The following is a 17,971-nucleotide window of genomic DNA, read 5'->3' as shown; positions in this document are numbered from 1 at the left end:
TCCCAAGTTTAAAAGTGTCCAGCACCTCTTTAGCTGCAGTGCCTTCAACGTCCTGCATTAGGCTGTCATAGGGTTCCTGAATGAGACGTTTGCTGATGGATGATGTAAAGGGAGCTTCTGCCACAATGTTCTTGGACATTGGTTCACCATCTCTCCTATCACACTGTATTTGTGCTACAATAGACTGACCGATCTGATTAGCCAGCTCTGAAATAAGGGTGCACAATTTAGCTACTGCTGGTGGGATTTGTAATCCACCGGAAGGACCCCGGGCACGAGTGGAACAAAACGTGGGGGTATTCAACCTATCTACCTTAGGTGTCTGAACCGCATCTCTGTGAAACCGCCCTCTCCAAAAACTCACATAAGAGGGGTTTCTCCCTCATAAACGCCACTTCCCTCTGAACACACTACCGATTCCATGACAATAAACTAGGTACAGACTCTCTCAAAAAAAAAAAAAAACCAACTCACATACAATTTGCACTGTTGACGTTTTAAAGTCCTACTCAACCTGATTAGTTGTCCCAACACATCAGGTGTTCCTCACACTACTGTTGTGACCAACTTGAGATGAGATTCCCATGGCAATCGAGATGATGTCGATACTTGTAGAATTCGGGTCACAGCACCAACGTAACCCGGCCCTAAGTGCCGCGCCGCTTATCCACTCTGCGTTGTGTTCTGGCGTGCGCAAGGGACTGGACACGGGTCTAAATCTCAGATGTTTTATTGCTCAAACGCTGAAATAATAACACACGGCATGAGCTGTGTGAGCAGAGCGTCCCGTACCCCGGGCTCCCCTCCGGCCACGTTAGAAGAGCTTTTTTCCCCTTACCTTTTTGCACTTTTAACATAACAAAATAAAATAAAAAAAAGGTACAAAAAAAAAAACAATTTATTAATCAGTTAAATAAATCACTTGAAACAAATGCAACCATTAACATACATACATATTTACCTACACATACATAAAAACACACATATAATTATCCATAACCTTTTTATAATTAATACATGTCTAACACATATTTAATAGGTACACATTAATGAATACAGACAGCGCCACAGTTCAACTTGCAATGGAATACAGCAAATAACACTTCCAGCAGGTTTTACGTCATTGAAACAAAACTTCTCAATACCTGAAAAATTAAAACAAAACATGAGCTGTGTGAGCAGAGCGTCCCGTCCACCTGGCTCCCCTGATGAGAGCGAAATGCACGTCATGAACGTGGAACCGCACCATCTCCTCAGCATGCCAGTAAGCTAGCACGCTAATATGCGACCGTCGAGACAAAACGATATGAGAACTTAAATGATCAAAACCAATTTGCCACAGGATTCATACAAAACCAAACATGAGTTACACAGAACAAAACAATGGCTTGGTTCGCCCTCGAATTTCGTTTTTTAAGCCATACTTTTAATCACCTGAGCGTAACGTGAACGACTTGCCTCCGGTCCCGTTAGGAGAGCTTTTTACCGGCGTGCGCACGTTCACGCATGTACCTAAGTTACCCCTTGGAACGCGTCCACAAATACAGATTCGGAAACATACAGGCAGGAGATTAAAAAGATACAATAAGTTATCTATATACTATAATATGTGCATATGTTTTGGTGAAGTTACGAATCACATTTTAACAACTGATACACTTATGCAGCGAGTTTTTCCTGATCCAAGTTCTATTGGTAGTGTCAGTTCAGTCCTCCATCCACGAGATGGCGAAATAACGCCGGGCGACCGCAGACAGGAGGGTCGCGATTGGCTGCAGTTTGGTCCCACAGGGAAGGACATCCGCTCTTACGAGCGGAGCAATTGCACAGGAAGAGTTTAAATAATAAACAGCTAGCTGTCTATATAGCTAGTTTTCAAGATCGGTAAGGATCTAGATTTAATGAAAAGTCTACTGGAGATAGTTAGTCCGTCAAGAGGCCGTTTAGCTCCGGGGTTTGGTTTTAGTCCGCTGACTAGATGTGTCTGTTTCATATTCAGTTCATATGCACTGTGTCGGTACTCTAACCCCGTCTACTTGCACCAGTTTAAATGTAATAGCTAATGAGTTGGGTAACATAAACTGTTATGCATAGCGGTTGCTTATTTTGTAAGAATTACACATCTGCGCAGTATAACACTTAAAAAAATATTTTCACTCTTATTTAATGTGTATCGCGTGCAGAGCTACTAGCTAATGTTTAGCCCTTCACAAATTCAGACCGTTTTGGAAAGCGATAAAGTAACTGAAAAATAAACCATATCCTATAGCACAAGTTGTTACTGTGATCTTATTAAAACAGTAATATAGCTTTCTACCTGACAGTTTTAATTTCTGCAATTTAAAGTGTGTAACCCATTAGTGATGACGTTAAATAGCCCAGTTATTTCCTAGGTGATTAAAATGAAAATCATCGTTTATGTTTTTACCGAAATAATGACGTTCTTCTCCTTCACATGCTGTCCAGTTGGTCACGTTTCCTACACTCTTGCTAACCTGTAGATGCTGACCTAGACCTTCCCCCGTGGCCCAGATGTTGGCATGCTGGTTGAATGTATCTAAACTTACACTTAGATAAAGCCACCAGGACTTCTTACCAGAAACGTTTAACACCTTACATGTTTTCTTCTAAATCTTCCACCTATTTGCAGGGCCAAACCCCAGCCTATGAGTGCTAAGGATGTCAGGACAGAAACGGTCATATGACCCCTGCAGTTCCAGCTCTTCAAGCGGACCTCCGGAGAAGCGGCGGGAACGTGAAGCAGGGGATGATGGGGCTGGGGTGGGAGCAGGCGGAGGGAGCACTGCCGTGGAGACAGTCATCAAACTGGGAGGGGTGTCTAATCTGGTGAGTTTGCTTGGCCGTGCATTTGTGCCTTAAAGTTTGTCAAATACTTTTTTGGCTATGGGAAAAACTTTGACTCAAGATGGCGTTAAATATTGAGTTATGTACCTGTGTTTTTTGCACAGGTTATTTAGTGTGTTTAATACGTATGATACTATAAGAATATTTACCCGTTAGAATTTCAAGGTTTTTGCTTAATCGTCCTGGATTTATACTACATACTTATAATACACGTCTAATCTGAATGGGTCTTATTATACTATATACAAGTATTTTCTGAAAGCTCCTTTTGCCGGATTGCAAACATGACTGCTGGTGGCAGTGCTTCAGATGAACTCAATTTTAAATAGTAAAAAAAGGCAGACAAATTAGCTAGAAAGTTTAAACCAAATTTTGCTCCTAAATTCTCTTTCGATTGTTTTAACAGGAGGAGCAGGACATTAAAGCTCTTCAGGTGAAGAACCGAAAATTGGGGGAAGCTCTCGATCAACGACAGGTACTTCTGTCATGCTCTTTAGTTTAACATGTGTTGGGTACATTTGCGATCTCCACGTGAATGTGTTCTAGGGCAGTCAGGAATTTGTTTTCAGCTTCTTTATATCGAAATCGCACCTTACTGGAGCACGGTTTCACCTCCTTCAGCGCTAACCTTTTTTTTTTTTTTAAGGTTCCGTAATTTAGTGAAATATCAGTTTAATAAAAGGTCACTTTTGCTCTAAACATCATGTTTTTTCATCAGCTTTAATGTTCGTTTTTATTATTAGCTCTGACGAGGTATTCAGTTCTTCAGTGAATAAGATATTCCTACGCAACGCCTTGATTTCTGTCCCGTGTTTTTTGTATTTTGATGTCATTTCTCGTACCATACTGCTGTGTTCACTTACGAACTAGATTCTGCTGTAGGTGAGACTTGCAAGAATCAGTTTGTTAATAACTCATTTTAATGCATTTTCACGGGGACGTTACGAAAAAATAAGGTAGAATATTACTTGTAATAAAACGTTTTGATGCATTTTTAAGTGATTTAATAGAAGTTAAAAGTGGAAGTGCTTAATTGTCTTTGTTGACACACCACAGCACGTAGTGCACAACTATGAAATGTGTCCTCTGCATTTAAACTGTATATGACATTGTGACATAGCAGGGGGCAGCTAATTCAGTAGTTGGGCACAGTCGGGATTCGAACCAGCAACCTTCCACTCACAAATTCACTTTCCGAACCATTAAGCCACCACTGCTTAATATGTCACTGATCCCATCCAGGGTGTCCCCCACTCACTGTGACCCTGATGCTAATGCATGGATGGATGGATGCTAATGGATGGATGGAGTTTAGACTGTTTATGAATGTCTGGGAGCGGGATCGTGGGAGCAGTGCCTTGCTCAGGGTACCTCGGTGGTGCCATGCTGCTCGGGGATTTGATCCAACCACCTTTCATTCACAAGAATGCTTCTCTAACTGCCAGCTGCATAATCTGAGCAGGATGAATGAATCAGTTCCCCGCTATGATGAATTTTGGTTTATTCGTTATTTATTTTGGTGTTCAGGTAATAGAGGATGAATTGAGGGAGAGAGCAGAGAGACTGGAAACACGGCAGGCCACCGATGATGCCAGTCTGCTAATCCTGAACCGGTACTGGAGCCAGGTAATCCCGGCTGAACGGAAAGTGAATGTGACCAACACTGTAGCCTTCCCAGCTATTCACTCAGCCTTCTTGTACCTCTGTCCACAGTTCGATGAAAATGTGCGTCTTATTGGCCGGCACTATGACCAATCAGGAAGTGAGCCTGCAGAGCAGCCGTCCGCAGAAGGGCGGAGCCTCAAGCCGGAGACCCCAGAGCCAGATGGGGACTCCAACCAGGAGAGGGTCAGAGACCGAGGTAAGATGCGGAGTGTGGCCATCAATCCAGGGATGTGAAGTGTGGCTTCGAAATATGGCAAGAAAGACTCGTTTTGTGTGTATATGCATCGTCCAGTCAATACACTTAAACGAGGATGAGAATATTCTCCCAATATTAGCAACTTAGGTTTTTATTCTGCTTTGTCATTGGATGAGAGCCGTCTCCGATAATGGCAGAATATTATCGACAGCATGATGTATTACAACTTTGTGTTGCCTTGGATTCTCATTTCGGGCTCTTCCAGCTCGCACATGGTCTCTGCCTACATGTGAACAGTCTGTTTGGCCATATTGCAATAGTGTAGCTGTCCGTCACGTGTATATTACTGCATACATACTGTCTTACTAGTTAGACATGGACAGCGGGTCATTACACAGCTGCCAGTACTGCCCTTTCTCCTGCACCCATTACACTAAGCGATACACCCCCTTAATCTGCTTACAGGGGTCTCTCGATCAGTGTACAGGCAGTGCCCAGATTAAGAACCCCCGACTTACAGAAAACTCGTACTTACAAATTGACTGCTGTAAAGCAGAAATTAAAAATTCGGGTTAAATATAATGAACGCATGAACCACTCTGTGATGCTCAAGAAAACATTGTACAGCTTCGGTAGTGCTTCAGATCAAGGTACATTCCGGTATTTAGTTACTTTTATTATTACTGTTTAATAATGATTATAATTCTATATTGTATTAGAATTTTTCTGAGTTAACTACGAATTTGGCAACGGATCTCTTTCGTAACCTGGAGACGACCTTATAATAGTTACTACGGATCTTAATGGATCGTGAATGCGATCAGGCGTGACTCCACGTGAGACAATGCCAACAATGTGTCCTGCACTGACCGTCACAGGGCACCAAGGGGAAACGGCCCCTTCCTTCCTCGCCACTCTGGCCAGCAGCACCAGCGAGGAGATGGAGGCGGAGCTACAGGAGCGGCTGCAGCTGAGCCTGCAACTGGTTGGTCGGGTGGTCGAGATCTACGAGAGCCTTAAGGGCACCGTCGACTTAATGGAAAAGAATCAAGATGCGGGGGCAGGTGAGGAAGCACGGAGGGGGGGGTCATGGCCTTCAGAGAATGGCTTCATGCCTTCCTTGATATGCTAAAAATGTAAAAGGGGAAACATTAATTAGTACATAAATAGGTAATAGGAATACTTGATCACTTGCAAATATGCAGTACTTTGCCAAAATCTTAGGCAATCCAAAGATGATTTTAAATGATTTTCATGTTGTAGAACTATGAGATTGTCTGTTAAAATGTGTCTGCTTAGAGATTTCAAAACCTCTCCTAAAGTCATTCCACTATGTGCCGTAACCATCCAGTGCACCATACATATAACAGAACCGGCAGACGGTGTTGTTCTCATCTACTGCTCTCTCTCTCTGGTGTTTGTGTGATATTTTGGGAAACAAAATGTACCCAAACTACTAATGTAAGTGTCATGGGGGGTTTTCAGTGTTGAACATCTACTTGTTAATTTTTTAAGTAACTTGTCAAGTTTTGCCCATTTCAAGAAACAAATTTGTTTCATTTACATTTACAGTATTTGGCAGACGCCCTTAGCCAGGGCGACTTACATAAGTGCTTTGAGACTCTGCGATGAATTTTTCCGATACTAGCTCAATAAGGCTATGAATACCATCTATCTGAATACTCTGATGAGAAAGTGCAAAAAAAAAATTTTTTATACACACACACAAGGAGAAGAGCTGAGTAAGAATACAGACAAACTACTTCAGGTATTTCTGAAAAAGGAATGTTTTCAGTTGTCGCTTGAAGACAGTCAAGGATTCAGCTGTTCGGACATCAAGGGGGAGTTCATTCCACCAACTAGGTGCCAGGACAGAGAAGAGCCGAGATGCGTCTTCCTTGTGCCTTGAGGGGTGGAGGGACCCATGGTTTCATTGTGTGTCCTCAACCAAATCCGATGTAACTGAATGGCGCACGATGAATGCGTGCCCCATGACAGCACGTGATTTTGCTTCAGATGTAGAGCTGAACTGCAGTTCAGCAAAAACTTAAAATAAAAATTGTGATACATGTCGAATCAGCAAACAAACATTAGCAGGATATTGATTCAGGAGCTCTGCCAGTACAAATTCCACCCCACCTAATGTTGAATTGCGTTTTTACTTCAGACAAATATTCACTTATGTTAAGATGAATAGCTTTAGACATTTTCTTTGACTGCCTAAGACTTGCACTATATATATATATATATATATACTGTATATCTGTGGGTGTATCCGTCATTTTCCAGTGTTTGAAAACTTGCTTTGCTATGGCCATTTATTATAACACTGATGTGTAATTAATATTTGCATATAAAACGCACAGTGTGATCGTCCTCGTTCCTCTGCCTGTGTTGACAGAGGGCAGTATCTCGGAAATTGTTTCCCAGCTAAACGGTCTGCTGGTCAATGAAAACGAACGTCTGTGTCAGGTGACGGAGGAGCTACAACAAAGGCACAGTCATATGACCAGTGAGGTAATTATATTTACCAGGTTAAAACTTGACGGCATGTGAACTTCCGTTGTAGTAAAATCGCTTCAACAACCTTACAGCGGTGAAGTGGAATTACTGTAATTGTAAGGATGCTGGGTGGAATTTGAGCTCGTCGGTCTCTGTCTCAGTCTCGGACTTTGGGCCGGGCCGTGACGCGGGCCGACAGTCGGATCAGCGAGCTCCAGGTTCTGATCGAGGACCTGCAGTGGGACATGGAGAAGATCCGGCGACGGGAAAACCGGCTCAACGCCCATCTTGGGGAGGTGTTGGAGAGGGTATGTCGGCACCGTCGGTCCTTGTGTGTCTGGGGACGTGTACCCGGCTCTTCCTGCTTGGTCATGGTCTCTGCCTGCAGGTGAACAGTAAAGGCTACAAGGTGTGCGGGGAAGCCAGCAGTGTTTGTGGGACCATCACCATCAACAAGCGGAAGGTAAGGAACTCTGAGGTCGCGGCATCGCGGAGCCCCTGCCGGCTTTCCGCTCGCGTTTCCCCGTTTCTGTCCGTGATCTTTATTCTTCCTCGCAGTTTGAGGAGATGAACAGCGAGTTGGAGGAGAACAGGGAGCTGGCAGAGAACAGACTCAGCGAGCTGCAGAAGCTCCAGCAGGACCTGCAGAACGTTTACCAGGAGAACAACAACATGAGGGTGAGGTCTCCACATCGCACCGCTTTCAGTTGCTTTTCCTTGCAAACGTATGTCACTATAGAAGTAAACAAGGTTTTTGGAAAACACCGTCTTTCAAAGCGTTATTGACATTTGTCCCAGGTGGAGCTCTGCTGCCGTGCCGAGGGGGTAGTGAGGGAAACCTCCGAATACCGCTGCCTGCAATCCCAGTTCTCTGTCCTCTACAACGAGTCCCTGGTTCTGAAGGCCCAGCTTGACGAGACTCGAGCCAGGCTCGGCACCACCAGAACGGCCCGGCTCAGGCAGTTAGACCACATGGAGGTACTGTTGAGTGTATGTCTCTGCCGTAGTGTAGTGCAGACTGTTTACAGTGGTTTATGTAGAACAAGCATCTATGCTAAGTTTCCTGCCTTTTGCAGGAAACTCGATGTTTTTAATATCCGCATAGGTTTTGAATACAAATGTATCGCTATGTTAGCGATGCACTGTTACCGTTCACCGATATATTTTCGTCCAATTTCCGCAACACCGATACCAGCTTACCTCTAAGCTACCTGCCCAGCTGGGGGGTGGGCATGAGGTGCCAGCCCTGAAACTTAGCAGAATAACATTACGTCGTACGTTACGTTTATTCTGCGGAAAACAAAAGGTCGATGATAAAGAATTGAAAACTTGCCATATTTGGGCCGTATTAAAAATATCTCGCCGGTCAGTACTTTGAGGCCTCTTCTTAGTAGAGTTGCCATCTTTCCCGTATTTTACTGGATCATCCCATATAGTAAAATAAAATGCTGCGTCCTGTTGCGAACCAGTGGGCGATGTGGGGGTGTTATTTCTTGTGACTGAAAGTGGCAGCCCTACTACTAAGCTGAGACAGAGCTGATGGAATCCCGTGTCCTCCTATATGGAAAATGGTTCATTATCCAGTTCGATCTTCTCCATTATTTTAGTATTTATTATTTAGTCTTTAGCTCTGATGCTTTTTTTTTTTTTACCGTGAGATTGTTACTCATTGTTGCAGAATGACGAAGTCTCTCTCCAGAGGAAGGTTCGCACTGAGGTGATCCAGCTGGAGGACACGTTGGCTCAGGTGCGCAAGGAGTACGAGATGCTGAGGATCGAGTTCGAGCAGACCTTGGCGGCCAATGAGCAAGCAGGTAGGGAGCCGGTGGGCGGGGAGGGCGCGTCCAAAGGGACGTGATTCGCTTAAACTGCTTATGCGATGCCATCGAGATGCTTGAGTGAGAGTGTAATGGCGTGTCGCGCGGGGCCATCAGCGTACGATTTGCCTCACTGTTCTTCTCAGGGCCCATTAACAGGGAGATGCGTCACCTGATCAGCACCTTGCAGACGCACAACCAGCAGATGAAGGGTGAGGTGCTGAAGTACAAGCTGAGACTGAGGGAGGCCCAGGCGGAGCTGAATCAGGTGACAGGTCACATGGAGGGTCCAGGGAGGACAGGCAGGGGGCGCCGCAGGGTCTCATTTGATGCTGAAGTCACTCTCCTTCGCCTGATAGGCCAGGGCCCTGAAGGGCAGCTCTATCCTCCACTCACAGTCCAGCACGGAGCTGGACGTCAAGGAAGAGACCGTCTCTCCCCTAACGCCTGCCCCTTCCTGTGAAGTTCCTGTGAAGGCGGAGCCTGACAATGGATCTGCCACACCCACCAGCATAGGTGGGTCTCCCTCCACTTTATCGTGTTGGATTTCATTGTAATATTTGTTAAATATTAATTAAATATACATCATGGATATTGACCATCAGAGAATAGGGGCACCACAGCTGGTGACTTGCGCCTAAGGCTGGGCGATATCATACGGATGATATGTGGCAGTAATCACCAGATCAAAGGCGAAGCATTTGGCCGGACATCGGCTTTGCGATACTGAACGGGCGTTTATTTACGCCCAATATCTGTTAAGCAGATTAGTAGTACAGCTAAAATATTAATGAGATGCGCCTTGTGACACCCAAAACTTAGTAATCTTAATTAAATTTGGTTAGCGGAGTACACCACATCAGGCTGTTTTGGTATACTGTGTTTGGTATACCGTGTTTGGTATACTGTCTTTGGTATACTGTGTTTGGTATACCTTAGTGCGATCTGTGAAGTGTCAGTGAAGAAAGGCACAGCTCAGCAGCCACGATATCTTTTAAAAGAGGCGATCTTGCAGATAAACATGGTAAAAAGACGTCGGAGGTGTGGCGGTACTTTTTGCAGTTTAAAATCTGACATGTTTATTAAACATAAGGATACGCCGAACTTATTAACGTTTGGGCGTCATAAAATGCCTCAATGTTTTAGTCATACTATTAATCTGCTTAATAAATTGTGGGCATAAATAAACATCCATATAGTACCGAAAGGCTGGCGTTGGGCCAAATGTTTTGCCTGTCATCTGAAGTCCTGGTGATTATTGGGCATGCGTGATATCGATATATCGCTCGGCCTTACTTGCGCCCTACATTTCGATACTACTCACACGTTCCTTTCTGCATCTTCAGGACCAACTGTGAAGACGGAGCCTGGGGCAGATGGAGAAGGGACGATAAAGGAGGAAGAGAAGGAAAAGGAGAAAGAGAGGGAGCGAGAGAGGGAGAGAGAAAGGGAGCGTGAGCGAGAGAAAGCTGCCCGCGGAGGACCAGGTGGACCGGTGAAGGAAGAGAGGGAGAGGCCTAGCACAAGCAGCCAATCAGAGGATGGCTTGGCTGAGCGATGTGCTGTGATTGGAGGACCAAAGAGGAAGGAAATGGAGCAACTGAAGATTGTCAGAGCAGAGCTGAAGTATGTTATTTACCATCAGAATTTAACCCAGGTGTCATGTGAAAACTTATACACAAAAAAGTAGTTTGACAGTCTCAGCCATGATAATTATGAACATACCATGATTGAAACAGACTAGTGTTTGTGTTATTGCTTTGAATGTGTTCACAGTTCAAATCTGAAATGGTGCATGAAGTGAATGTAGGAAAGGAAGCATTTCACAAGATGCAAATAAAACACTAACGTGCGATTCAGCAGAGTTAAGGATCTCTGAGCGTCCAATATGGAACAAAGGTCTGAGTGAGAGAATCATATTGATTTTATTGATTGGTGTGTTTGTGACGTTAAACATTAATCGTTAGGACAGCAGTTGTTTTGCCCCCATCGGATGCTTTTGAGTGATTTCTTTGTGAATTTACTTTGATAAAGTTGTTTGGTTAAGTTTTTATTGTAATAGATAAACCCTGGACGGCTGATTATCAGTAACTGACTTACCGAATGTCCACTAAAAAGCAATTTTGAAATTCTAAATGATAATTTAAACGTAATATTTTATCATGAAAATAGTATTTGGGGTGATTGTACAATTTTCAGTAGTGTTGGTGGCTGTGATTGAGACACGGGTGGCAAACTCCTCTTCTCTCACCAGGAAAGCACAGGAGTCCCAGAAAGAGATGAAGCTACTGCTGGACATGTACAGGTCAGCGCCCAAGGAGCAGCGGGACAAAGTGCAGCTGATGGCAGCCGAGAAGAAGGCCAAGTCTGAGGTGTGTGCCTGGTACACGTCACATGCTCGTGCGAACAGTGCACCCTGTTTCTCGGAAGAGAGTGCTGTGCCATCATTGTTTGTTTACCCCAGCTATCTTTGACGCATTTCGCTGAAGCCCTCGGTTTCGTGCATTTGCATTGACCAAACGGCATTATACATTGACCCCCCCCCACCCCGTCTTACACGCGACAGGTCACCGCTCGATGAAGGAATTGTGCTGGTAGACTCGGGGACAAATGTGGGATTTTTATGATTTAAAATGGAAGGGGTTAGGCATTTGGGGTTCTGAGCGGTCCTGCCCTCCGTCAGGCTGAGGAGCTCAAACAGCGCCTGCGGGAGCTGGAGGAGAGGGAGAGGAGGGAGGGGAAGAAGATGGCGGACGAGGAGGCATTGAGGAAGATCCACTTAGTAGAAGAACAGATCGACATTCTCAACAAGAAACTGTCCCTGGCCAAGCAGGTGTGTATGCCGTGGCTTTTTGTCAGCGCGACGAGGGCGCACGTGTGTGTGTGTGTGTGTGTGTGTGTGTGTGTGTGTGTGTGTGTGTGTGTGTGTGTGTGTGTGTGTGTGTGTGTGTGTGCGCGCCCACGTGCTCATGTGGCCATCCTCTGCCTCAGGAGGAAGACGCGCTCCTCAGCGAGATGGACGTGACCGGCCAGGCGTTTGAGGACATGCAGGAGCAGAACATCCGACTCATGCAGCAGCTGAGGGAGAAGGACGACGCCAACTTCAAACTGATGAGTGAGAGGATCAAATCCAACCAGATCCACAAACTGCTGAAGGAGGAGAAGGAAGAGCTGGCCGACCAGCTGCTAACGCTGAAAACTCAGGTACGCTGGGCGAGCCACTCTATAGTCTTAAGTCTTTTTTTCCCAGTAATTAATTACATTAATTAAAGGTGAAATGTTTGAGGCTTTGCAGAAGTTATTGTGAACATCAATGAACACACAACAACAGAATTACAACTTGTTGACATTTGCTACTCATGTGAAGGGAATTCATTCCCAGATGTTAACAGAAACCGGTCTTATGTTGCATCACATGATTCCCTTTTTTTTCTGTAAGGTTGATGCCCAGCTGCAGGTAGTCAGAAAACTGGAAGAGAAGGAGCGTCTCCTACAGGGCACCATTAGTGCCGCAGAGCGAGAACTGGCACTTCGGACCCAGGCTCTGGAGATGAACAAACGCAAGGTGAACCAGAGCTGCACGCTCCCCTTTATTGTACAATCCCAGCTGAAATATTGGCAAAGCAAGAAGAAGCTGTATTTTCGAGTGCAAATAGTAAGACACAAAGGTCACGTTTATGATCAATATCCCTATCGATCTATCCGTCTCTCAACTACCTGTACGGAGTTGTGGAGGAGTGGCTTAATCCTGAAATAGTTTGGGACCCAAGAGTTCCACTCTGGACAGACACACATACACCCATATTATAGGCCGTTAGACGCCAGTTAACCTCACCATGTGTCTTTTGACTGTGGGAGGAAACCCACATGATCCGTAAAACTCCGCCCCCTAAATTTTGGGTGTGTCTGCCTAATATTCGTTGCTTAACATTAATGTCGGACTAAAAGCTTTATGTGCAGTACAATATTTATAATATGTATTTATAGTACGGTCAATGATTGCAGGGTTATGGAAGTTTGCAGTGTGATATGTCAGTCATTTGTATTCACAATGTTAATGTTAGGAAAGTCACGCTGATATATGTGCAAAGACAGTACGCTGCCCTGCTTGGCTCGTGTGTTTGGCTATGCACCTCCCCTCGTAACGCATGCACCTCCCCCTTCCATCTTACCAGGCCCAGGAGTCAGCGTTGCTCTCGGAGGAGATCCGCACTCAGCTGGATAGCGTTCAGCAAAGGCTCAACGGGGTGCGAGAGGAAGTGATCGAGAACAGCATTTCCCGGGAGAAGGAGTCCTTTAATGCGCGCCGGGCCCAGGCATGTAGCAGGCGCAACCAGTGACGTGTCCCGTGTGTCCGCGAAGCTTTAGGCTATGAACAGCGAGCGGATTCACTTACTGCACCAGCAGTCATTGCTTCTGATGAGGTGTAAATATCACAAAGAGACACAGAAGTGCAAAGTGAGATATTCAAAGACGGTCTACACTCTGTCCGTCCCTCCATGCATAAAGATCAGAGTTGCAGTGAGTGGGGGACACCCTGGATGGGATAAGTGATATATTAAGTAGTAGTGGCCTAATGGTTAGGGAAGGGTGTTTGTGAGTGGAAGGTTGTTGGTTCGAATCCCCAAACAGCAGCGTACTGCTCCCCAGGTGCTGAATTAGCTGCCCACTTCTATGTCTCACATGGGTTAAATGCAGAGGACACATGTCATTGTTGTCCACTGTGTGCTGTGGTGTGTCAACAATGACAGTCATTTTCACTTCACGTCATTTTCACGATTTCGTACCAGCTCAACTCTCGTAGTAATGTACCAATTCCTACACTATTGACGGCTTTCTACTACACTAATAATTTTCATTAATCGTTTTCAGGAGGACATTTCGAAGTTGAGGAGGAAACTCGAGAAGGCTAAGAAACCCACGGAGAACATTTCAAACTGTGACGAAATTCTCAATCAGGAGATTAATGAGTATAAAGTAGGTGTCTGCCCTCCCAGTCAGAGCATGGGTGTCCCGTGATGTTTGCTCAGCCTGGCCAATGAGCCTCTGTAACTCCGCCCCCTCTCTCTCTCCCTCCCCTCGTAGGCACGTCTCACCTGCCCCTGCTGTAACTCGCGTGTGAAGGACGCCGTCCTGACAAAGTGTTTCCACGTCTTCTGCTTCGAGTGCGTGAAGACACGGTACGACACGCGTCAGAGGAAGTGTCCCAAGTGCAACGCCGCTTTCGGGGCTAACGACTTCCACCGCATCTACATTGGATAGACACCCAGTGGGCGGGGCTTACGGGGGTGAGGAGGGAACTACTCCGTCCCTGCTAGAAAAATGTGACAAAAATGGACAGTAAGACCGAGTGAGGTTTGTGATTTGTGCTAGAATTTCAAATAGCTACTTCCCAGCACTGAGGTTGTGGAGGTCGAAGAATAGGTTGTATAAATTTAGCCGAAACGTTAAGCGCACAGCCTGTCTCAGGCGTAGTTCCTCTTCAAGAACCTCGGGAGAGCTGTGGGAGGGAACCGTGAACAGCCAGCATGGGCTCATGAACTGCGAAGCAAAAAGCAATTATTTCAGTCCGAAACTAGTATATTGAGTAACTGATTTGAAGAGAAAATACACAGGACTTAAGCTCAAAAGTTGGGCAACCTGAGTTTTTGTTGCCTGCCTCTTTTCGTTTTTGTTTTTCATGATTATAATTATTCATTTTTATTTCAAAGCTGCTTTAAGTCGTTGTATTGGTTTCTATTCTCCTTATGGTTCAGATTTGTAATTGCTTATTTGCAATTAATAAAAAAAAATGACGATAAAACTTGTTTGTATGTTGGCTGTGTGTTTTTGGGCGGGGGTTACAGCAATTTGTCGTGGTTTGATGCGCAGTGGTTAAGCGGAACCACAAATCCCAGGATCCCTCCGTTTCGTACGGCCCATCTGGGTGGCATGCAGGCGGACGCGGAGCTGGAAAATTTAAAGGCGGCGAGCCAGTGGGGAGGCAGCGTGTGCGTCGCGCTGGGGGCGCCCAAAACTTTTTTTCAGGTCATTATATATCCGCCAAACAATAGCAGCTCCCTGCTGGCTTTACCGATTGATAACGCCTTCAACTGCAGAAACTGGCATAAAAGAGATTTAAACGCCTTCAATCAGCACAGCGTTTTCCAGCTCGACCGCCGCCTCTTTTGTTTTAAGCGTCAAACTTGGAAAATTCCTGGGAGAAGCAGCGTCCGACTTTTTTCTTCTGCAGATTTCTCGATATATTTAAAATATAGGCGTATTATTCGGCCAGATTCTATTTTTAACTTTGTTCAGTACTAAATATAGCTATTTAATGGTAACACAGTAACGCGCGTGTCCTTGGTCACGGTGTAAAAAGGCATGAGATGCAGTTCTGCAGCGTTGCCGGGTTGTAATTAAATATTAGGGTGGAATAATCCAAAAGTGCATTTAACCAATTCAGTGTTTGCCAAACATCGCTATAGAATTGTTTTATTGCTGGTGTTGTGTTTCGAAGACATTACCGACGGCTGGGAGTTTATTCTTATCTGCATGTTGACTCAGTTGGGTGTGCTGTCATTTGTTGCTAATAATAAATTGAACAACGTGATCGCTATTCAGTTTATTTTGCGAGTTTAGTTTTTTTTTTTTTTTGCGGAAATACATAAGCCGATTGTGAATTAAAAGCCCCAAGAAACCGAATGCCTAAAATATAATCATTTAGTGATTGAATTAATTTTGCGTACGTCCAATACTTCGTTATTGATATAAAAATGGCTGTAGGAGGGATTTGCAAAGTACGCCTCAGTCTGCTGGCTTTAGCTGTGATCACGCTTTGCGGAGCGGTGCCCCCATGCACCGCGGATGTGGGGGCTTTCCAGACCCCCAGTGAGCTGCTGGTGGGACTGCGGGGTGTCCTGGACGAAGCGTGCGGGAAAGCACACCAGCTACTAGTGTCCGTCGTCGGATCGCGGGTCATCGAAACGACCACTGAGGTGAGGAAGGGAGGCGGTATCAGCAACATTATCGCTGACTGCGATTCTCTACACCCTCCTCTGAAACGCCAGTCCTTGCTGCCAGAAGGTTTAACCAATCGGAAATCTGGCATCTTTGATTCTGACACTTATAATCCTCAGCTTTTCCTTTCCTGCTTGGCGCGGTCCTCTTCTCCACCGCCCTGTAACTGCCTTAACTTGTCTTTTGTCTCCTTAACCCTGTACCTGGTCCGCTGTGGCTTACCCTCCCTCCCTCCTGCCACATCCCCTCCTCACACAGAATGCTAAATTGCACCTTCACTCTGTGTTTGACCAGGAGAAACTAGAGGCCTTATTGGAGGTGAGAACCTGAAACTAGTGTGTGAATTCAGGTTGTCAGCGTTTTAAGATCATAATTTTTGTTTGTATTTATGTACATCTCTGCTGAGCTGTTGTAGTCAGAACAATGCAGCCACTGTACAACAACAGGTGCATGAATGGCAGCTGTCGGTGTTAGTCTTCCCTGCAGCTGTGAAGCGGGCTGAGAGACCTCAGCTGTGTTCATATGTTACAAGTGTGCTTTGATAAAAACCTGTATTGTTTAGGTCAATCATTTTGCAAACCCTAATACACTGCATTTAAGGTCCTTCCTCCCTCCACATGACTGAGTACCACATGTACGGATTGAAAACTGCTGCATGTGAGATGGTCTCTCTCTCTTCAGTACTTTAAAGTGGCAGTCGGATTTCTGTCGACGGGAGCAGCCAGTGGCTTGAACGTGATTGCCGTCTACGTGACCGAGATCCTGAGTGCAACCGGAGTGTCAGGTGAGAACCGCATTGCTGGTACGTGATCGCGCCGCGACACGTGGACATCGCTGTCGCTGCGGCCCTCGTGTACGAGTAGCTCTGCCTGGGCAAATAACTTGTGCAAATAGCTGGATGGGTGGAGGTCCCACCTTCTCTAATCCCCCGCTTGAAACCAGAAAAACCAGTTGGTTTAAATAAAAACGAACATTCTTCCCAGAGATCCCAAAAATAAACACCTCATGCCATGTAAAATCAAACGGTTCTTCTGGTTTTTAAAATGTGATATTTTCGCTTAAACTGGATTTGGGAAAAATGCAGTGATTGAGCAGTGTCAGAGCACTTTGTAATGGACGTTTTCTCTCCTTGCTTGCAGTCAAGCTGCCTTTTCCGCATTTCACTGCAGAAGGGGTTGCCTTCGTCGCTCAGTGGGCTCTGCTGGCGGTGATCGGCTACTGGGTCATCTCCCTGTGTCTGCATTTGGTTCTGTGCGTTCTGAGGCGGGTTCTTTGGCTTCTGAAGCTGAGCATCGCCCTGTGGCTCTTCGTGGTCATCGTGAGCGACACCAGTGCGAGCACCAACACCACTGCCTGGCGTCTAGGCGCCTTGGTGTTCACCTGCGCCCTTTTGGGTCTGACTCAAGTCGGGTCTGAGCAGGACAGATCCCGCAATCTGGAGAAACGTGTGAAAGGTTTGGAGGGATCGATGAAGAGGATCGAACGCAATCTGGAGGAATGATGTATGTCCGGAGGTGGAGTTGGGTCAGTGGGCTTGACAATCTGTAATAAAGCTTGTCTTTATTACATGTGTGGGAGTGAGGTCTTTCACTTTATGATGTCATGTAGAATGCATGCAGGAATGACGGGTTACGTTCGGTTTGTGCTGATTGGTCATTTCTGTGGTGGAGCAAATAAAATGGAAATTATTGACGGATAAAATGCATGTATGGATAGTTACAGCTGAAAAAAAAAAACTTCCACAAAGCAAGGAGTTAAAGTGCAGGGTTTAGAAATTCTCAAGAATTACTCGAGATTTGTTAAAGCAAAACATGTTACTGTCTTTTGCTCGTACAATGAAATATTAAAAGTGACCAAATGGAAGATGTATGCGATTGGATAAATGACTTCATATTGCTGTCTTCTTATCCTGTTGACTATACTCTTA

At 45.3% G+C, this 17,971-nt stretch overlaps 2 protein-coding genes across 3 annotated transcripts; both read left to right on the top strand.

The window, feature by feature from the left end:
* Positions 1–1,777: 1,777 nt before the first annotated feature.
* rnf20 (ring finger protein 20, E3 ubiquitin protein ligase) lies at positions 1,778–15,681 on the top strand. Its single transcript, XM_048970578.1, has 22 exons — positions 1,778–1,884; positions 2,651–2,847; positions 3,272–3,340; positions 4,393–4,491; positions 4,579–4,726; positions 5,605–5,790; positions 7,128–7,243; positions 7,390–7,536; positions 7,617–7,691; positions 7,787–7,906; positions 8,027–8,206; positions 8,907–9,042; positions 9,192–9,313; positions 9,405–9,561; positions 10,392–10,671; positions 11,300–11,417; positions 11,729–11,878; positions 12,037–12,249; positions 12,485–12,610; positions 13,221–13,361; positions 13,918–14,022; positions 14,131–15,681. The coding sequence occupies exons 2-22, from the start codon at positions 2,680–2,682 to the stop codon at positions 14,305–14,307; spliced, it is 3,033 nt and encodes a 1,010-aa protein (XP_048826535.1). The 5' UTR covers positions 1,778–1,884; positions 2,651–2,679; the 3' UTR covers positions 14,308–15,681.
* LOC125704708 (transmembrane protein 109-like) lies at positions 15,013–17,907 on the top strand. Of its 2 annotated transcripts, XM_048970666.1 has the most exons (4): positions 15,013–16,022; positions 16,303–16,362; positions 16,726–16,828; positions 17,184–17,907. In XM_048970666.1, exons 1-4 carry the CDS (start codon positions 15,801–15,803, stop codon positions 17,543–17,545), a joined length of 747 nt encoding a protein of 248 aa, XP_048826623.1. In that variant the 5' UTR covers positions 15,013–15,800; the 3' UTR covers positions 17,546–17,907. The 2 variants fall into 2 exon arrangements, with proteins under 2 accessions (XP_048826623.1, XP_048826624.1); XM_048970667.1 differs by lacking the exon at positions 16,303–16,362 and having other exon boundaries at positions 15,020–16,022.
* The last annotated feature ends 64 nt before the right edge of the window (positions 17,908–17,971 follow it).

Source organism: Brienomyrus brachyistius, chromosome 12 (genome assembly GCF_023856365.1).
Source record: "Brienomyrus brachyistius isolate T26 chromosome 12, BBRACH_0.4, whole genome shotgun sequence".
Taxonomy (NCBI): Eukaryota; Metazoa; Chordata; class Actinopteri; order Osteoglossiformes; family Mormyridae; genus Brienomyrus; species Brienomyrus brachyistius.
Note: the sequence above shows the minus strand (reverse complement) of the source record. Positions and strands in the feature narration are given on the sequence as shown.